The sequence below is a fragment of the Gymnodraco acuticeps genome, unplaced genomic scaffold (assembly GCF_902827175.1).
Source record: "Gymnodraco acuticeps unplaced genomic scaffold, fGymAcu1.1, whole genome shotgun sequence".
NCBI classification, from domain to species: domain Eukaryota; kingdom Metazoa; phylum Chordata; class Actinopteri; order Perciformes; family Bathydraconidae; genus Gymnodraco; species Gymnodraco acuticeps.
The window spans coordinates 352,022-374,256 of NW_022990501.1; the positions used below are offsets into that span (position 1 = coordinate 352,022).

The 22,235-nt window shown below is 41.8% G+C and overlaps 2 protein-coding genes across 4 annotated transcripts in view; one reads left to right on the forward strand and one right to left on the reverse strand.

The window, feature by feature from the left end:
* The window catches only part of LOC117552905 (potassium channel subfamily K member 4), a 44,427-nt gene that overhangs the window by 15,739 nt on the left and 6,453 nt on the right, over window positions 1-22,235 (reverse strand). Inside the window, exons 3-4 of the mRNA XM_034226586.1 lie at window positions 15,593-15,716; window positions 15,061-15,340 (exon numbers count right to left, since the gene is read on the reverse strand). Coding sequence (XP_034082477.1) covers window positions 15,061-15,340; window positions 15,593-15,716 — 404 coding nt within the window. The remainder of the gene's footprint in view (window positions 1-15,060; window positions 15,341-15,592; window positions 15,717-22,235) is intronic.
* Window positions 1,595-11,420, forward strand: LOC117552902. 3 transcript variants are annotated; one of them, XM_034226583.1, is made up of 7 exons: window positions 1,595-2,067; window positions 2,424-2,502; window positions 3,763-3,910; window positions 4,142-4,335; window positions 5,246-5,384; window positions 10,436-10,551; window positions 10,706-11,420. In XM_034226583.1, the coding sequence occupies exons 3-7, from the start codon at window positions 3,844-3,846 to the stop codon at window positions 11,012-11,014; spliced, it is 825 nt and encodes a 274-aa protein (XP_034082474.1). In that variant the 5' UTR covers window positions 1,595-2,067; window positions 2,424-2,502; window positions 3,763-3,843; the 3' UTR covers window positions 11,015-11,420. The 3 variants fall into 3 exon arrangements, with proteins under 3 accessions (XP_034082474.1, XP_034082473.1, XP_034082475.1); XM_034226582.1 differs by having other exon boundaries at window positions 1,595-2,063; XM_034226584.1 differs by having other exon boundaries at window positions 1,595-2,063; window positions 2,427-2,502.

A 22,235-nucleotide genomic window follows, 5' to 3' on the forward strand; every position in this document is an offset into this window, starting at 1 on the left:
CAGTGTTTAAAGAGCCTGTGACACGAGTTTCCCCCATCATCCAAACCCATCAATTTGAGTAAATATTGTCTCCTTGAAAACCGTTACTGAACTGATTTTGGATATTTGTACTTTGATAACCATTAATCTTCCCTTCAATGTTGACCATTTTCTGGATCTTCTCGGGGATTCTTCAAGTCCCGCCAAATGATGTGTGACGTCATTGCGGGCACAGCGCTCCAGCTGCACCGTTCAGGATCCCAGCATCTGCATGTAAACGCGATGGCGCACACAGCAGCAAGCTCAGACAGCGATGACAGTTTAATTTTGAACGTGTCTGAGAGCTCATATGAGGCTGAAGGATCGGTTTATGTTGTATCTGTTAGAAGTTTAGGAATTAGGTGCGTCAATATGGGCGATCATACGGTCATGTAGCCAGTGGTGGACTGGGACTAAAAATCATCCCGGGACTCTCGACCGGCCCACTTCGGTACCGCTAGTAAATTGTCAACGGGGGGAGTGGGGGATGTCAGGGGCGGCAGGTGCTGTAGATAGTAAATGTAAATATGTAAATATTTGTGTCACTGCATCCTGGTAAAATACAAATATAATGTATAATGTCTGTGTCTTTGACATTAGCGCTGCTAGCCACCTGTGCCCTGTACTACGAAGCCAGTTCAACATACCCTGGATATATTTGAGTAACAAACTAACTAACAACAACAAACTAACACACGAGATCTCGCTAAAGCTGTCCTACGACGCTGGTTATCAACTCGGTAAATCAAGCCAGGGTTTCTCTCACCAGCTGAGAGCGCGTTCACGTCTAAGCAGTGTTGTGCTAGTTACTGAAAACCAGTAACTAGTCACCATTACTAGTTACTTCATGTGAAAAGTAACTCAGTTACTTTACTAGTTACTTACACCCAAAAGTAATGCGTTACTGTGAAAAGTAACGTTTTCGTTACTTGACAAAAGGGCTCCCATTAATGCCCTTATAGCCTTCATTTCAGTACTGTTATTGCATTGGAGAATAATACAATTTGTTGATCAACTTGACATGCATTATATGCAATCTGCATCGATATTAGCTGGCTTTCCATTTTTGTATATTCTTTCTCCAGGTAGTTGGAAAAAGTTTTCCGTCCCATATGCCGTGTGCCGCCCGGACATGCTATCATGCTAACTAGCTCCCTGAAAGCAGGTGACTCCACTGTAGCAATAGCCTGCATGTGTTCTACAACATACCGTGCAATGGCTTTATCGACTTTTCCCTGGCTAGCAGTCCTTTGGTTAAAATCCAGCCGCTGTTGCTTAGGTGGAGTGGCGTCGGCTGAGTCTCTGTGGTCTTAGCTACTAGCTTCGTCCCAGCATGTTGTTTTTGCAGATGTTTTAAGATATTTGAATTACTGGTTTGGGCAGTAGATACACTCTTAAAAATGCTGGGTTATTTCTATAAACACATTGCTGGGTTGATTTGGCTGGGTCATAATTTTGGGTTATTTGGGTACTGTAAACACACTGGTGGGTTGTTCATGCTGGGTCAAAGGGGTTATTAAGGCTTAAATTGCAGTTGAACACCCGCCTGGGTTATTTATAACCCAGAGGTTGCTTTATTCATTTTCCCACTTCTGAATCATTCTGGAATCATCTTTTTCAAAACACAAGGTATGTAACCTATATTTTACCTATATTTATATAATTATACAATTCTGTAACCTATATTTTTTTAATGAGTTGTGATAACAGTTCAATAGGGATCTGTAGGCATTTAACAGACTGTGCAAAGTATAACATTAGCAGTTAACGTCGGCTACAAATGTTTTACATTTCTGTCAATGAGTGAAAGAGCCTTGAATTTACGTTGTGATGCGATGAATTATTATTTTACAAAGACGTGTGTTCTACTAGTAGTTATAAATGGGTCTGAACTATAGCTTTGGATTTGTGTGCAAAAGTATTAGATGTACAATAAGGCAGTATAAATCAGATGGCTTTTACGTCACAACTCTCTTTCCCAGCATGCAGCTCGGGCGCGGGCTTTCACACATACGGACAGACAGACGACAAAGAAGCTCATTGATGTAGGTAAGTTTAGGTTACTAGAGTTATTTATTAATTACATTAATCATTAAAGTTAGCAACTATTGAAGTTATTTTTAGAAGTGAGTGACCGGAGTCACCGAACCACATAATGTAACATTTTAGTTCCCTGCCATCGACGTGTTACCATAGGTTAGCTTAGCTTAGCATAGCACACCAACCAGCTAGGTCGTGTCAGGGGCAAATAATAATAATTCGTGAATGATTAAAATGTCTTCATGGAGAGATTTGGCAGACCCCCTGTAGTAACTGTACATTAGTAGCTTGGTACCTTACAATAAATGTTAAAACATTGCACAGTTTTGTGAAATTCTAATGTACTTAATCTGATTTGATTCTAGTAGAGGGTTTCACCATGGACACGTTTGTCAGAGACGTTGACTGCATGGCAGCTTGAGAACTTGATTGACACATTTAAAGGTAAGTTAATTTTTATTGAGACAATGTTGAGATGTTACTATTAAATATTTTGTTATATATTAAAAAGAGCAAGGTAGCGCTGCAACAAACAACTAATTTGATAATCGATTAATCTATCGATTAATGAAACGATTAATCGACTATTCGGACTATTACTGTATGCCTTGCACAATTTCTCTAACGCTCTTATTTAGCCATCAACTTTTAGATGTAGCTTGAGGTTGTTTTAGGCATGTGGAAACTAACAATTAAGACAATAAAGATGAATACTTGATTCAAAAATACATATATTATTAAATTAACTAAACACATTTTGAACAAAATTAACATTGCTTTTAATTTAAATAAAATAAATAATATTTCACATCAAAAGAAACAACAGTGTTTTAACAAATGGTATTAAATAATGTGATGACAGAACTGTAAACAGAATAGGTGAAACTTTAACAAACTAAATAACTCAGTTTCCTCTAATAAATAAAATAGCTTTTGAAAATATGTGCATCTTAAAGTGCTTAATTTTAGATAAATAAAATAAAGTGTAGCAGCAGCTTGAGTTTCTCTTTTTCTTTGTTAACCGTTTCACATCATGACTTAACAGTTTCAGCCGATTATAGAACAATATCAGTCTTTACATCATAACAATTGAACAGTTTTAAAGTTTATTTTTCTTTCCCTCTTATATTGTAGTCCCTCACTCACTTTTTTTAAATTCAGTGCGAGAATTGAGCTGGAGCTTGTCCTGCCAGGAGTTTGTAAATCTGGGCTGAAATGGAGTCAGGGCCATTCTCATACGTAGGTGCTCATTGGTTACAGCGATGCAAACACAGGTATGGTGAAAAAAGAGAGAACTATTCGAAGCAGGAAAAAAACAGCGTAATATACCATCTGACAAAGGCCTGTGCTATAATGCTTCAATTAACTGGCTATTCTTTATAATATACTCAGATCAATAGGAGACAGAGATGTTAAGTCATAAATGAGTGAGCCGCATATGAATTATTCTGTGAACATACACTTTCAAACAGATGAGATAAGAAATGTCAGTAAAGTAAATGTACGATGTTGCTGTCCAACACTGGCTATCAACACATAAAGGAGAACACTCCATACACACACACCTAAAATAAATGTGCTCAAACGTTTTTCCTAGTGCACAGTCACACGCACATTTTTGGATTGCTCCTGAAAATCCCATGTAACCATCTTCATGGTTTACGCCAGGCCAATTTAATCTGAATCTAATTTTCTCTTTTACAGGGAGCTTGGTACACACCTGGCCGAAATCACAAACCTGCTACAGGTTTCCTGGAGGAGCGCTTGAGGAACGTCAGGAAGCGCATGAGAATGCTGAAACGACCATGCCACCAAGAACAACAGAAGGAACAGACCGTCCCTAGTACACCAGGTAATACTAATAACCAATATTAATTATCCCCGCCAGGCTAGAATAGACAAATGCAAGGGATTATATTTTAGGTCCCATGACTCTTCTGTCCATCCATCTTCTAAAAGCTAGTCTCAGGCACCGATGGACCGATTGGCGACTTTTCACACACTCTCCCAAGTAGGCCAGAACCCCAAATGTTTGAAATCAGCTATAATGAATCTGAGGATCTCTGTACTTATCATTCAACAGAATATGATGTGCCTCCTGAAAAACTTCTAGAAATGGTTGAATGGATGAAGGTCAATAGGTATCCAGTGTCCCAAGTTGAGGACTACATGAATCAAACAGCTCTACATAGAGGCAAGTGGATTCGCAGCAATGGATCTAAAAGCCTCCCGGAAATCTTGACTGAGTTCCCTAGGCTTTTAGACAATCCTGGCATGGTAAGAAATTATTTTGCTATTGTGGTTTTGTCTATTTGAATGATACTCTATTTGTGTTAGGATTTGAAGTAAGGCAGGACCCAAATGCAGATTGAGGAAAAGCAGGTTTCAAAGTGTAACAAAAGGCGAGCTTTAATTACAAAAAGTTGTTGACAATGAAAAAACAAAACAAAACCATGAATCCATAAACAGGTAGCACAAGGTAGCATCCAGCCAAAAACGACACTGACAAACATGGAGGGTGACAGGAAAGACAATGAACCGACAAGGAACACAGGGGAAGACAAGACTAAATTGTATTGTCATACTGATATTTTGTACAAACTGTGAAGTCCACTGAGACAAATGAACATTTGTGATATTGGGCTATATAAATAAACATTCATTGATTGATTGATTGATTGACTAAATACAAAGAGGGGTAATCACAGGGCAAGACACAGGGAGGGAATGCAGAAAGGCAATAGGTGAACACAATCAGACACAGGAGGGAAAACACAGGAAGGAAGAAAAGACACAGGTGAGGAGGGAGGAGAAAACACAGAGGCACAAGGTGAACACAATTGGGTTATCAGGCAGGAGGGAACACAGAGACAGGAAGCAACAGACAAGACGGGGGGGGTGAACACTTTTCAAAATAAAACAGGAAACCAAAAACAGATCTAGACAAGACAAAACACAACACAGACAGATCGAGACAATTTGACTGATACTCTGCAATGCACTACAAGTTTATGTTTAACCACTTAGACCCTACAGTATATACTTTGTAATAATTTAATAATTTACCTGTTGAAGTGACACTGGCTGTCAAATTGTCCCCTAACCCTTTTCCTAACAGGTACTACAAGCCCATATCATTTCTTTAAACACTGTTCTATTGTTTTTCATGTTTTTCAAAATGTATCAGATATCACAAGACTTCCAGCAGCTTCATCCAGAGGCAGTAGGAAAACTGTTTCAGAACTGGGCTACTATGAGTGACCAAATCCTTACATATGCCCAGCGAGAGGGAAAACTGCCCTTGGTGTTTGATGACATGACACCAGGTAAGCTATTTCTTACTATGTAACACACACACACCGGTTCTTTGAAAATAACATTACATTACATTGCATTTAGCTGACGCTTTTGTCCAAAGCGACTTACAATAAGTACATTCGACCAGGAAGACACAACCTTGAAGAAAACAGAATCATATAAGTACATCAGGTTTCATAGAGCCAAACATTTCAAGTGCTACTCAACTGGCTTTAGATAAGCCAGTCCTTTATTAGTATAAAAGTGCTTCGTTAATAGTTCTAACGCTCGAAGTGGAGTCGAAAGAGATGAGTTTTCAGTTTGCGCCGGAAGATGTGCAAGCTATCTGCCGTCCTGATGTCAATGGGGAGCTCATTCCACCATCTTGGAGCCAGGACAGCAAACCCACGTGTTTTTGCCGATGGGAACTTGGGTCCCCCTCGCAGCGAGGGCGCAGCGAGTCGTTTGGCTGATGCAGAGCGTAGTGCACGCGCTGGGGTGTACGGTTTAACCATGTCCTGGATGTAGGAAGGGCCAGATCCATTCGCAGCATGGTAAGCAAGTACCAGTGTCTTGAAGTGGATTCTAGCAGTTACCGGAAGCCAGTGAAGGGAGCGGAGGAGCGGAGTGGTGTGGGAAAATTTAGGAAGGTTGAAGACCAGACGAGCCGCTGCATTCTGGATGAGCTGCAGAGGTCGGATGGCACATGCAGGTAGACCAGCCAGGAGGGAGTTGCAGTAGTCTAGGCGTGAGATGACGAGAGCCTGGACCAGAACCTGAGTCGCTTTCTGAGTCAGCTGGGGACGTATCTTCCTGATGTTGTAAAGCGTGTATCTGCAGCAACGGGTTGTAGCAGCGATGTTTGCAGTGAAGGACAGGTTGTTATCTAGGGTCACACCCAGATTCCTTGCAGTCTGAGTCGGGGAAACAACTGAGGTGCCGATGTTGATTGTTAGGTCAAGAGTGTGACAATCTTTTCCCGGGAGGAAGAGCAGCTCAGTCTTGTCAAGGTTGAGCTTGAGGTGGTGAGCAGACATCCACTGAGAGATGTCAGCTAGACAAGCAGAGATGCGTGCAACGACCTGGGTCTCTCTTTCCCGGGGAAAGGACAGAATTAATTGGGTGTGATCAGCGTAGCAGTGGTATGAAAAACCATGCGGGCTAATGACTGATCCGAGCGAGTTTGTGTACAGGGAGAAGAGGAGGGGACCAAGAACAGAGCCCTGAGGGACCCCTGTAGTTAATTGACAAGGGTCGGACTCAGACCCTCTCCAAGTCACCCTGTAGGTACGGTCTTTCAGGTATGAGGTGAGGAGGGAAAGAGCAGAGCCTGAAACTCCATGTTTTTGGAGAGTGCGAAGGAGGATCTGATGATTCACCGTGTCGAATGCGGCAGACAGGTCCAACAGGATGATGACAGAGGAGAGGGATGCAGTTTTGGCAGTGTGCAGTTCCTCCGTGACAGCAATGAGAGCAGTTTCTGTGGAGTGACCTGCCTTGAAACCAGACTGGTGCGGATCCAGAAGGTTGTTCTGATGGAGATAACAGGAGAGTTGTCTAAAGACAGCGCGTTCAAGTGTTTTAGACAGGAACGGGAGTAGAGAGACAGGCCTGTAGTTTATAACATCTGACGGGTTGAGAGTGGGTTTCTTTAGGAGAGGGTTTACTCTTGCCTCCTTGAGACTGTTTGGAAAGTGACCAGAAGTTAGAGAAGTGTTGATGAAATGGGAGAGAAACGGTAGAATATCAGGAGCGATAGTCTGAAGGAGGTTTGAAGGGATAGGGTCCAGAGGACAGGTGGTAGGGCGGGCAGAGGTAATGAGGGTAAGAACCTCACTTGGAGAGAGAGGGGAAAAGGAGGTTAGTGTGTTGGTGGAAGGAGGGTCTGGTGACCCAGCGGTGAGTAAAGGTGAGTCAGAAAAAGAAGAGCGAATATCATCAACCTTTTTTTCAAAGTGGTTAACAAAGTCGCTTGACAGAAGGGAGGAGGGGGAAGGGGCTTTGGGGGGGGTCCAAGAGGGTGGAGAAGATGGAAAATAGTTTTTTAGGATTGGAATAGGAAGATTGGATCTTATCTTGAAAGAAAGTGCTTTTTGCCTGAGAGATCGAAGCAGAGAAAGAGGAGAGGAGAGCTTGATAGGTTAGGAGGTCGTCACGGTGTTTGGATTTCCACCATTTCCGCTCTGCTGCCCTAAGGACGGTTCTATTAGCACGCAGTGCATCATTTAGCCAGGGAGCAGGAGGGGACTGACGAGCCTGCCGAGATGTGAGAGGACAGAGAGAGTCCAGAGAGGATGAGAGAGTAGAGAGGAGAGTTTCTGCACCAGAGTTTGGTGGCAGGAGTTGGAACGAGTCAGAGGAAGGGAGGGCTGAGAGCACCGACGAGGCAAAGGTAGAGGGGGAGAGGGAGCGAAGGTTACGGCGGACAAGTGCAGGATGGGAAGAGATTAGTTTGTTATGTTTGGAAAGGGGTAGAGAGAATTAAATGAAGAAGTGATCGGATGTGTGGAGCGGGTTTACAGAGAGGTTAGAAGTAGAGCAGTTCCTTGAGAATATGAGATCAAGGACATTGCCAGCTTTATGAGTCGATGGGGACGGAGACAGTGAGAAAGCAAAGGCGGTTAACAGAGATGTTAGTTCGTCTATCTTCCCCGTCTGGAGGTTGAAGTCTCCGAGAAGTACAACGGGAGGGCCAGTTTCAGGGATGTGTGAGAGGAGATTATCTAATTCCTCCAAGAAGTCCCCCAAGGCGCCTGGTGGACGGTAGAGAACAACAATGGTTAACTGTATAGGATGGGTTACTGTGACGGCATGGAATTCAAAGGTGGAAGGAGTGAAGTTAGGTAGCTTGAAGAGGGAAAAGCTCCATTTAGGAGAGAGCAGGAGACCAGTGCCACCTCCTCTGCCAGTGGGTCTGGGTGTATGGGAGAAGGAATATGCAGTGGAGAGAGCTGCTGGGGTGGATGTGTTGGATGGAGTAATCCAGGTCTCAGTGAGAGCAAGGAAATCCAGGGACTGCAGGGAGGCGTAGCCAGAGATGAAGTCAGCCTTAGGAACAGCTGACTGGCAATTCCACAGGCCACCAGAAACTAGATGTTGGATCTCAGCGGAGCACGTGGGATAGACGAGAGCAGGCCGGTTATATCGATTAGGAGATACACGGGGCCAGTGATAATTGCGAGAAGACACATGAACAGGAATGGAGAAAATACACATGATTATAGCATGCGGGGCTAGAAAACTAAAGAAAAGAGAAATAAGACACCAGCTCAATCAGAGTAGGATTTGCCTCCTCTTTGCCTCCCTCGTGACTCCCGCAGGACTCCAATGTCTTTGTCAGTCTTACTCCCGCAGGACTCCAATGTCTTTGTCAGTCTTCGGCTGTCTGACGCTGAAGCTGACGCTCCAGAAAAGAGCTACCCAAAATGGACGCCTGATTGCTCAGTTCTCACAGCTGTAGGGCCACGCCCCTCTAATTAGTTAACTATCTACAGCTGATGGGCGACAATAGACTGGCCCTGCCTATATTAATGCAGGCTTGAGTGCTGAGACCTGTGAAGCAGGTTTCGCCTGAGCAGATCTGAGATTTAAAATCTCTTAAACGCGATTTAGCCGTTTAAGCTACAAGCATGTCGCAGATCTACATGCTTGCATTGCGTCCCAATGAGACTCGTTGTGAGCTTGTGGATCTGCAATTTTTTTTATATTTTAACAATCATCTGTATGGGGTCCCTTGCACAACATGTTTTCGGATGGGAGTCTGTTGACAAATACATGAACAAGTTTGTGAACCACTTCATTAGATACCTTTTGTCTTTCTTTGATTCCTGCTCCCCCCCTTCCTTTTCTTTCTCTTTCTGGAAACAATCAAAACGATGGAGCTTGCACAAAAACAAATTTCACCCACTGTTTTACACCTGTAAACCTGTGATGTGACAATAAAGATTCAGATTCTGATAAGATGTCACAACACTTCCTGTGATTATAATAGGCTATACAATTCACACCTTGTTTTTACCATTCAACACCAGGGCAGAAAAGTCAATATTGGTTCAGAAATATCAATCTTTATATACTAGGGGTGTAATGGTTCACAGAAGTCACGGTTCGGTTCGTACCTCGTTTTGGGGGTCACGGTTCGGTACGGTTCGGTACAACAAGAAAAAGCAAAAAAAAAGTCCCAAATGCATAATTCCAGGTTTGTTGTTATTTATGTTTGAACAGTAGTGCAAGTTTCAGTTTTTTTTAAAAAGAACTCTTTTTTGAATAATGAACTGTATTAAACAGTTAAAAACAAACCATACACAGTACACTCAGATGGCCATATTATCTATAATGGCTGATGTCAAACAGAAAGGTTTCATCAAGCTGTAAAACTAAAAAGAATGTCTTGAAAATATGACATCATAAATAATAAGAAAGTGTTTCAAGAGCGCAATGTCGTTGAAAAACATATGCCAAAAGCTTCAGTTATTTATTTTGGTCTCACGGCGGGGATCAGCTGTTGAACTGCTGTTGTCTTTTGCTCCGGTGATTGGTAAATCTGGGTGATGCCTTCTGATATGATTTAGCATGTTTGGCGTGTGTTACCATTAGCATACCGCACCACTGTAGAACAACGGCGACACACCGTCCTCGTCCGATCCACCACTCGCACACTCCATCGTTATTGTAGTCCACAGGGAACCCGAAATGTTCCCACACAGCTGATTTAAAAGAAGCAGGTGGGTTCTAGCTACTGTGTGTTATCTGAAATCGCCATACTAACTTTTCTTCTTCTTGTATTTTGTTCGTTTTGTTGTTGTGTTTCTTCTTGTTCTTCATTTGTTGTTTAAGGGCGGCTGGCAAACAGCTTTTAGGCGCAATACCGCCCCCTGGATTATATATAGTGTAGTGGATACTGCCCTGAATGACACTTTTTTCCCACTCGTAAAAAAAATGCGTATTCGTCGTGTGACTGTGTGTGCCGAACCGTGACGTCCGAACCGTGACGGTACGGGACGAATACGGATACCGTTACACCCCTATTATATACTATTTAAATGTTGATGTTAATATGTATTTTTCTTATATTGCGTAGACCGAGCTTTGAAAGTCCTGCCGATTCTGCTTCCTCCATCGGTCTACAGGATTGGAGGAAAAGTCCACAGACCCACCATAGAGGAGTCCCGCAAGTCCTTCATTAATATCCAACCAGTAAGTTTTACTTTTGTTTTTCTACTTCAATAATGGTGGGTGTTTCTGTGTTTATATACTAGCATTTTCATACTTCAATAAAAAAGATAATAAAAACAACATTCTTAACTTAAATGGCAGGTTATATTGCAAGTAACTGTTGTGTAATTAACAGGTGGGGACCAACATGGTACAGTACCTACAGACAGCAGAGAGAACTCAACCCTTCCCGCACATCTTGTGTCTTGGTGATGACATGACAACATGCCAGACCTTCACCATTGTGTCAGACAACGCCATTGAAACGGACACTTTGCTGGGTGCAGTAGATCTGTGTTTTAAGGCTTTCTTTGTGTTTGACCTCAATTACACAAAGCAGTGTCTCCCCATCTGGGAGTTTATCCAACAGGCAGTATATAACATTGATGGACATGAATCCTCAAATGTCAAATTTATGAGGACATCAATTGCAGCTTTGGCCTAAAGGTACACAGAGAGAAGTAGCCTTTTAGTGATGTGTGTCAAAGAAGTTGACAGCTGCTCTCTAAAAATATGATTGACACAAAACATGATTGCAGAAGACAGTAGGCACACACTTTAATTGTGTCAAAACATTGACCCGCGTTTACAGTACCTACTATTCCTGTTTATTCATTTATTTTAATTTTATTTTTCTTACTTTACGTGATTTAATTTACTTATTATTTATTTACCTTGTTATGTTTGTGTCTGTATATAGTTTCTGCTGGGCAGAGAAATGTTTTATCTCTATATTTAAACATGTTCATGTTATTTAAACCTGAAAGAGAAGTTGGTCCAGATAACAGCACTTTGTAATATATCATTTGTTTTAAGGCTCTTTGTTTTTTTTTGGGGGGGGGGGGGTTGAATTTGTATTGTTTGCATTGTTCTTTTATAGTGGCCTGAATGTTGACGATTTGCCAAAGATGTTCAAATTATGAATAAATGCATTTTTATATATATATATATATATATACGGTGTGTTTGGAGATTATTCATTACACTATTATACATTATTATTATATTATATTTAGCCCAACAATATAGTTAATTTCAATCACTAGCTTGGGTCAAATGAACAACCCAATGTATGGTTTATATTTATTTAACCCAGTGATATAGTTCATTTCAATCACTAGCTTGGGTCAAATGAACAACCCAATGTATGGTTTATATTTATTTAACCCAGTGATATAGTTCATTTCAATCACTAGCTTGGGTCAAATGAACAACCCAATGTATGGGTTAAAATGATCCAGCCCAGTATATGGGTTAAGACAACCCAGCGCGTGTTCTGTCCTATAGTGACTCAGCAGCTGGGTTATGATTGGGTTATTTTTTAACTCAGTAGTTTTAAGAGTGTAGGATCTTTGACCCGCCAAGACACAACTTACATTTAACTAAAACGTTATTTTCTTTGTGCTCGACAAAAGTGAAATAGTGAGAATATCTCCAGGTGGAGAAACTAGACTTGAGCTCCGCCGCCGCCATGATAGTCTTGTTAGTAAACAACACAAACACGCCCACAGCCCATCTCCGCATGTGACACAGGAAGTATCAAAGTACATTTACTCAAGTACTGTACTTAAGTACAGTTCTCATCTCTGTTCGCCTGGCTGTTGACTATATAAAAAAACTAACGGAGTAACGCACCATGTAGTAACGGTAACTGAGTTACTGAATTTAAAAAGTAATGCGTTAGAGTACTAGTTACTGACAAAAATAACGGCGTTACAGTAACGCGTTACTTGTAACGCGTTAGTCCCAACACTGCGTCTAAGACACGAGTGGATCTGACTTTAATTACATTTGACTCGAGTGTTTCGTCAACATAATGTGTTGCTTAAAATAATACTTATGCATACAGTATGTGACACTGTAAGTGTTGCACGGCCAGATACGGCTGGAGAAGCTGACTCAGATAAGGAAATATATGATACATTATATGATCGATGATCTGATTGATGATGTAATATGAATGATAAGTGCGACACGTCGGCGTCTTCTCTGCATACGGCAGTTTAAACTGTATTTCCTTTATCCTGTAATATGACTTGAGAGATTTAAACTCCGCACACTGAGCTCTGATTGGTCAGCAGACGGTGCTTTCACTGAGTTGATCTCTTTTCTATAGACGCCGGAGGCGGGCAGCGTCAGGTAAAAAAAGTTATTTAGCCTTCCCAAACCTGAGCCTCACGCGCCGCCTATGGGGGATGTGCTAGTGACTTATCCGACCGGCCCACTTCGGTACCGGCCCATCGGGATTCGTCCCGATGGCCAGTCCGCCACTGCACCCAGCCCACGTAAACTGTCAACGGGGGGAGCCTCGCTGCGGGGAAACGGTGGACCTAGTGTCCCGATCGGAGTGGGAATAATAATAATAATAATCCGTGCATTTTATCCATTAATTTCCCCAACATTGTGGTGAAAAAACCACACGTTTAATTCATGTTGGTGTAGGCCTACTACAACTACAAAAAGCATCGGTTTGTTTTCTCATCAGGAAATGCAGACCGGCACAAACAAACGATTTGTAATCATCATTCTCACGATCATTTAATGTATCATATGTTCGCCGAATTGACATGAAAGCACTAATACATGTAGTTTCATCCACTTGAGTTTACAACTACAAAAATAATCGATTTGTTTTTATATCACATCCGACGGGAGGAAATTCAGCAGCTCTCACTACCGATTTTGAATCCTAATGTAATCATCATCTTCACCACGATCATTTATGTTTATGTTCGCTGAATTTACATGAAAGCACTGACAAATATGAATATACTGTAGTCAACTTCATTAAAACGTTATTAACGTGCCTAAACTCAGTAATTCACCATTTCTACGCATGACAACACACTTTGTCCGTGTTTGGCTCTCTCGCCGCACAGTGAAGCGTTCCCGCATTGACGTCACTTCCGGCTTCCCCCAAAACTTCAAAATGAGTCGAAGGAATTTCCCCGCGATGTTCGAAATTATTGATATTTAACGGAACGGTATCGCTTTTTCTTTTTTAAACTGACAGTTCGAGATTACTAATAGCCCAATATTTCATTGCACAACAGTTGTTGGGATGCTGTCACAGGCTCTTTAAGGCCCTTTTATGTTTCAGATGTTAAAGAAGATAGAACATCAAAAGTTCTGGTTTAGCTTATTTTTGTAATATTAATGGCATGACATTTTGCCTTTTCCACAAAAGTAACGTATTGTCAACGTATTATACAGTAGTTATTGTGTTTAGGGGACAGTAATGGCGCATTTCCACTGCAGCGGGTAGCCCCGTTTAAGCGTCCTTAACCGTCCTCAAGTGGCCAGGCCAGTTTTTGGTGGCGTTTCCATATAGCCTAGTACCGGCTAGCGGGTACTTTTTCCCTCTTTTTCCGGCCCCATAAAATCGTGGTTCTATCAGACCAGGGCCAGGGCTGAACTAGTGACGTCAACACTCTCGACTGCTGATTGGCCAGAGAGAATCGTCACAAGATCGCGCGCGAGTTCATCCCTAGCGTCGCATATATATTTAGAAGCAAGCTTGCAGCATTTTTATAAACAGCATTTTGTAAACGGATGAGCTACAAAAATGGCTACGTCTAATAAGAAAAGCACAACGTGGTCGACCGAGGAGGTGACGACGTTCCTACATCTCATTGGGGATGATCAAATCCAGCGAGAGCTCGACGGAACAACTCGAAATGTGAACAAAAACAAAGCCGATCGCCCCGCCTACACTGCGTTGCTACCCCAGGTCCTAAACTGTAATGGAAATGCGCCACGGCCTCGGACGGCCAGCGAGGCAGCCCGAGGCCAGAGCGAGGACGCTTAGGGACGCTTAAACGGGGCTACCCCGCTGCAGTGGAAACGCGCCATAATAGACATTTTAAGGGCCTGTTTCTCTACAAATAAAGAAGTGCAACATAAGCATTTCCCCCCGGATAAAAAAAAAAAAATGCTCTGTAAAGTGCTAAACTGAGGGCATCACTTTGCCTCTTGATTTGAGTCGCTATGAAGTCTGTCATTGAGTAATGAAAGTCTGGATGATATAGCGGTCTAACTTTAGCAGGTGGGCTACTCGTATTTCCGAAACCACAACAGCATAGATACAACTTGTTTCTCCTGCTAGGGGGGCAGCTCAAGCACAGAGGGCAAATGGGGTCTTCCTTGGTGAACTCTGTGAATAAGCCCGGTTTTGTGCACCTCGGGGTCAAGACCCCCAAAGGTTACAAGACAAGTTCAAAAGACACAGAATTTCTTTTAACTTTTTGGGTTAAATTGCTATAAATTACAAGAAAATAAAAATGTTGTCAAGGCCATCAACTCTGTTGAGCCAACATGCATTGTATAATTTAAAGGGGTCACATGCCCAACAAAAGGCTTTATGCAGCACAATATTGAAACAACAGTATTTGTGGTGTGTCACTAATATGCCCATTTACAGACTGGGAGCAACATGAATGTTAAAGACTTATGACATTTAAACTGGACATGGTGTCATGGGCTGTACTGTACCTCTATGAGGGTCTGGAGGTCATCTGGGCCCATGCACGTGAAGTTCAACAAGAAGTCCCGGCGCGTGTCCTGCAGATGATTGTGCTTTCCCTCCTGTCGTGGAGTCTCTAAAGCACGGAACACCACGGCTCCCAGCACCAAGTAGAGAACCACCCCCGTGAGGATGCCGAGTAGGGTGGAGCAGCGCATGGTTGAACCTCCACCCAGTCCGAATGAAGGCTGCTGTTTCCCTTTTCCAGACTCAGCGGGGCTGGTATGGATTGGATCCCAGCTGCTGCAGCTGAAACATCAGCAACCACATGAATACAACGTTTTCATACCGACCACAACTCCAGTCTGACAGCAAACCCAGCACTAGACGGCAAAACTATTAGCTGCACATGAGGCATTAAATGGCTTCCCCACACTGCTGACACTGAGTAAATGTAACAGCAGATGAAACACCAGTCCACCAACACTTTGACCACTTCGACTGCACAAGTGGCTCAGTCATGAATGCACATAAAGAAGCACTCATAATGGCTGAGCTTACCTGTCAATCCGCCTTAGTTGCCCACGCCTTTTCCAATCCTTCTTCGCTCCAGGTCTGAAGATGGAGTCCCTGGATCCGTAACCACTGGGGAGTCCGTCCACCTCACACTCTGAAGGAGGGGACACTAGATCGAAGCACAGACACTTATTTGATTAAGAAGAACAAATGCTGTTAGACAATCCTTAATGACAGGCAACAACAAGTTAATTTCTCAGGCGTGGCTGTGTCACTCAGGGTTACACCTATATTGTGTGAATCCTTTAGTTGACACATATAAGCATTGAGTTAATAATCAAGTTGAAGTGCAGGTACCTCCAAAAACAGCAGATAATGAACTTCAGAGGTAAATGTTAGAGGTGAGGACGTTTTTGCTGTCCAGCCGTTAAACCCAGTTTGATGCGATGATGACGGTCATTGTCAGCTCAAACCAAGAAAGCATTCTCATATAAAACTGAAACTAGAGATTCAAGGCTCTGAACTCTGATACTTTGTCAAAGAGTTGAGAAACTAGACGTATCCAACACTCCCTTTCCCTGAATATCGTAGTGAAAGATCTTCATCATTTGGATAAGGAGCGTGCCACTTCCGAATAATCTCTTCATCACTAGACTGTAAGCTAGAATTAAAACAAGAAACAATAAAAACGAATTCTCCTCTCCCTAAGTTCGGTGGGTGCAGCTCTTGAGTCAGCAGATCTGTTGATCTTGATCCAAAATCAAGGCAATAAGCTGTCTCACGGTGACAGCTAAATGTACACTTCTTTCCAAACAGTTTTACAGCTGCTGGGAATACAGGAGACTGTCCACTTACCAAATTGAACACAACACAGCCAAAAGTTAGCAGTGTATGTAAACTCTAAATGCCTGGTACTTGTATTTACTGCATGTAAAATAACCAAGAAAAATAAAATAAAAACAACACATTTCTGTCCATCTGTTATTCCTTAAACACATTAATCTACTTTTTTATACATCAAAAACATATTGAAGCACATTCTGGGCTGTATATCTAAAACATATCAAGAAGCAAATCAAGTATCAACAGCATGGTATCTGCTGCATACCTACCTCAGACTGCAACACCAGACAGTTTTTACCACACTAGACCAGAGGAAATACTAATACGGCTTGCATTAAGTGCCAACAGTGCTGGTCCGACTGCTGCAGACCTCTTTACTACGTCCCTCCGGGTCCGTCAAATGTACAATACTGACCAACGCGCTATACAGTCCAGCTAGGAGTGTGCTTACCTCAAAATGAAGGATCAGAAGAATCCAGAGAACCGGTCTCCTCATGCATAGTGTTTCATGAGGTTGGCAGCCGCATACACGCAGGTTTGTCTGTGTGTGTGTGTGTGTGTGTGTGTGTGTGTGTGTGTGTGTGTGTGTGTGTGTGTGTGTGTGTGTGTGTGTGTGTGTGTGTGTGTGGTGTGTGTGTGTGTGTGTGTGTGTGTGTGTGTGTGTGTGTGTGTGTGTGTGTGTGTGTGTGTGTGGCGGTGAGGAGGATGGTTGTTGCTGAGCACACGAGAGCAAAAGATACTCAGTCAAACTCACTTGATATGGAGAATGTGAGAGTGAATTAAAGAGAGAGACACATGAATAGAGCTGGAGATGACTACTGACTCCAGTTAGATCAGCTTGTTTAGGTAAATATTTGATGATATAAAGACATAAGGAATATAGATCATAAAGATATGATGATACAAAGGGATAAGGCAGTTTCATTTGCTTCAGTTTGTAAGCAGAATTATTCATATTCCATAGTTCCTTCTGTGAATTAGTGTCAAATTGAATGTGTGTAATGCAGTTCAGTGGCTATAGTCATATCAATACCTACAAAGGATCAATGTTTGAGATGTATTCAGAGCCGATTGGTGTTACACTGTCGACTCTGCAGGGGGAAGCCAGCTCAGCCCCTATCACTCTGCTTTAATATCCCATCTTCTACACAGTCTGCTCCACACAACTGCTGCTGCTGTATTTCTCTGTGTGTGTGTGTGTGTGTGTGTGTGTGTGTGTGTGTGTGTGTGTGTGTGTGTGTGTGTGTGGTGTGTGTGTGTGTGTGTGTGTGTGTGTGTGTGTGTGTGTGTGTGTGTGTGTGTGTGTGTGTGTGTGTGTGTGTGGATAAGGTGTCTCAGGCAGATCCAGGACACTGTAGTAAATTCTCACATGTTCCTCTCATATATCACAAATTACATGCCGGTCAGGATGTTTCTTGTTTCAATCTTGTCATTAGATAAATTACGACTGTCTAAAATAGATCAATAAAAAGATTATCCCTGGGTTTCTATTTAGTGTTATTTTATAGTCAGCCTTTTTATGCTGTAGTAAGGGTTGCATCATTTTTGTTGTCAAATAATAAGAATATATGAGTTGACTGAATTTTCCTTCCTTGTTTTGCTTAAAAGAAATAAAGAAAACATGTTGTTCTTGCTTATGCTCAGAATTTACCAGTTTGTTTCGAATGTGTATTTTTGTATGGATGTTGCTGTATATAATTATGGTCATGCTAATAAAGCGGTTTGAATTGAATTAATAAGAATATAAAGAAGGAAAAAAAGGTATGATTCATAAATGAAGAAAATAGCTGAAAACAATGAACTCTGCATGTGTGTAACCCTCCATCACACATTCAGTAAAGGTTGTTCTATGAACAAGGAATTAAATGATCATTAAAATTACCAAATAATTATTGTCTTAACATATAATAACAAAGCTTTGAGCTAAATGCTAGTATCTGCATGCTAACATACTGGTGCAAATTTGGAGGCATACTGCAAAGCATGTGAACCAACTTAGCTTAGTGTGTAAGCATGCTTACATTATCTGATGGTTATGAATACAAATGTTTGTTGCTAATCTTCTTTACATATTTTGTTGAACACAAAGAGAGTGATGCTGAGATTGAAAAGTGGCTAGTATGACATAGTATGACACTATGATTCAGCACCATACACAAACAATAGAAAGCTGCGTTGATTTGGAGGGTCACATGACATAGAAGCTATTGAAAAAAGCAGCGTACGTGTCAAGGAAAGATGTTTTATATATACAAAAATATTACACACAAATATAAGACGTTAATATGTATTAATGTGCATTGATTTAAATAGCCAAATTGCCTCACAGACCTGACATTAACAAATCACATTTGTAAGAGGTAAAAATGTAAATAAATATATTAAAATAAGACAAATAGACAGAAGAAAACTAACAATATAAAGCTAAGGTGCTGAAGACCCAAGCTGTGACCGTGTTGCTCAGTCAGGCTTGTCTATGGAGATCAAAAATATAACTCAGATTAAAAAGCAATTCTAAGGAAAACGCAAACCAGCTGAGCAGCTTGCCGCCTCACCTTGTGAATGCATATAATCTCTAAGCTAATTTGGGGGCATGAGGCTGGTTACTTGAGAAAACATCAGGTTGCCTTCTGACAGAATCAATGTGGTTGCGCCGACCACAAAGGATGTGAGGAGTCTTTTTCTAAGGCTGCTGGGGAGGAGTTGAGAAGATGGGGATCAATCCATAACTAGAGAATGCAATTCCTGAAGAAATTGCTAGTGGGAATGCTTTATGCTGAAAAGCTGACGCTAAACTGCTATGCTGAAATGTAATGTGTAAGAAGAAAGTGAATAATTTAGATTGAAATGATACATGAACACTGGAGGCTTGAATGTGTGATGAGAGAAGAAAAGAAAGTAAAAAGGCTTGGAAAAGCAGCAGAATATTTGAACTGCAAACTTTTGAACTAACTTGATGGTGAATGATCTGTCGCCATGCCAACGGCATTTGATGACATCCCATAATACGCTTAGATGAGTTGATGGCTGCATCGTTACCAAACCTGTGGAGTTTTGGGCCATTTGGAGCAAGTTATGAGAAAATCGTGTTTCATGGCGAGCATTGTGTTGCCATGGCAACGGCATTTGAAGAAATCTCAAAACTGTCCCGTAGATGTCTTCAAGGCTGGACTGTTAGCACACATGTGAAGTTTGAGCACATTTTGAACATTTTAATAGGAGTTAATGTATAGCGACATCATCTTTTATGGCGAGGGATGCGTTTCCATGGAAACGGCATATGATGAAACCCCATAATTGACGTATAGCTGTTGAGGGCTGGACCGTTAACCATTATCTGAAGTGTGGTGCTGTTTTGACCCTTTTCATAGGCGTTACGACAACATCGTGTTTTATGGCGAGGGAAACAGCATATGGTGAGATGTCAGATTTGACGTAGAGCTGTTGAGGCATGGAGAGGTGCTATACAGGTGAAGATTGTGGGATGACCGGACCGTGTCCATTGGAGCTACAGCGACATCGTGTTTTATGGCGAGGGATGCGTTTCCATAGCAATAGCCTATGGTGAGATCTCAGATTTGGCGTCAAGCTGTTGAGGCATGGACCGGTGATATACAAGCGAAGTTTGGGGGACGATCGGACCGTGTCCATTGGAGTTACAGCGACATCGTGTTTTATGGCGAGGGATGCGTTTCCATGGAAACGGTATATGATGACACCCCATCATTGACGTAGAGCTGTCGAGGGCAGGACCATTACGGGCCGTCCACCTACAGCTTCGACAGCTTCAAAAACGGTTTCCAACGCGTCTGCCCATTCACTTTGAATGGGGTGACGTCACGTTGCCTCGCTTTTCGCCGAACTGAATTGTGGGTAGCATAGCGGTCCGTCTCCGGCGTCAGAAGTTGAACAATGTTCAACTTCTGACGCCAGAGACGCCGGAGTAGCCAACGCCAGCCAATCAAATCCCGTTTCTGAAAATCTGACAGCTCAAGCCCTAGCCAATCAAACCGCGTCTAAGCTGGGAGTGATATCCCACCGTTCATTTCTATATTTCAAAAAAAGATGGAGGAGAAACTAATTATCGCGGTAGCAAATCACCCGGTTTTGTATGACCAGACCCTCTTCACCTACCGGGATACAAACCGGAAGAACCAGTCATGGAGGGAGGTGGCAGAGACAGTGGGTGAAACTGGTAGGTTTTCGCCTGTTTGGGGAGTTTATATATATATTGCTCGCATAAAATCCCCGGGGTTTTTTGCTTTGTATGTCGGGGGCGGGAGATTCATGTGATTGGTTGTTGGTCGCGTTGCTCGAATAAAATCCCCAAGCTTCAGACACGCCCAGCTCCAAGCTTTTTTTGAAGCTGTAGTGTGGATGCTCTGTTAACCATTATCTGAAGTCTGCTGCTCTGAGCATGTCAATTGGAATTATGACATCATCGTGTTCCATGACACAGGTGTTTATATTTGAGCTAACGATGTGTCCAGAGATCAAAGGTTTCCATGGTGATCAAATAAATGTGGCAAAGGCTCAAATTTGTTGAACAACACATTTGTAACAGGTTTGTTAATTGACCAAAAAATATGAACAGTTGGAAGATTGAAAATGGGATTATTATTATTAGGATTATTTGTAGGTGATTGAAAAGTAGAATCATTTAGAAAGATGTGAACATTGAAGTTTCTATTTTAGAAAAGCTGACTGTAGTGCATCGCTGGTTTTAAAAGTGATTTATAAGAGTCATGTTTAAAGATGTGCAATACTTAAAACGTTTATAAAGATCCTCTGAGTGTGTGTCATTAGTTAGCTGATCAAATGTTAGGGATAAATACCTTGACATATTGACTACAAGAGCTTGAATCAAACAAGCAACCTTGTATTTGAAAGATTAACTCACATAGCAACAGTATATACCTGGTATATAAGTGGTGTGGCTGAGTACTTTAAAGGGTTCATGAATAGAGGGGACTTGAATGTGAAATAAGAACAATAAAATAAAAGTCTAAATGCATGAAAAAGCAGCAGAATATTTGAACTTAAAACTTTAGAACTAAAAGCATACGTCACCAATAATGTCTAAAATATGTGGAACATGTTGAAGTCAGTATGAAGTCTCCATCAGACGGAAAAGAATAAGCTGAGACAGTCTGTTAAACTCCAGGGACCACGTCATTAGTCTGCTGCTCTAATTATGTCAATTGGAGTTATGACATAATCGTGTTCCATGACACAGGTGTTTATATTTGAGCTAATGACGTGTCCAGAGATCAAAGGTTTCCATGGTGATCAGTGAGAGGAGAGCATTTTCATTGTTCTGAATGAGAGATAAACCTGTTACATGTGAACGTTTTGTTGAAGAACCGTAACAGATATCGGTGAAATTTCAAAGCGTGAAGCATGTCAAGGAAATTGAGCATCTAAAGTGTACCTTTTGTATACTTTCGGGTTAATAATGTGGCCTTTTTGGCAGATTAACTAAAGGTGTGCGGCTGCTGTGGTGGGTAAAGGTGAGGCTGAACTTACAATGGGTTTTAATGGAGACATGTTGAAAGTTTTTGTCACTTCATGCCCTCAAGAGGCATTTTGTTTAATTATTTTGCTCAATCTTTTTTTTATCTTTCAAGCTACGAGATGTTTTCCTACGTTTCTCATGAAAAATTATGTCTCAGGAATGTAGGGTTTGGGAATTATGGCAGGTTTAAAAGAAAATATGAAGGCAAAATTAAATCTGTCCTCCACTCTAGCTGTGACATCACGCACTCTAAAATCTGAAGAAGGCCTCTTTACCAAGGTCTGAACAATGTTTAATATCTCTAAAAGTAAGAATCAGATTTAAAAGTTG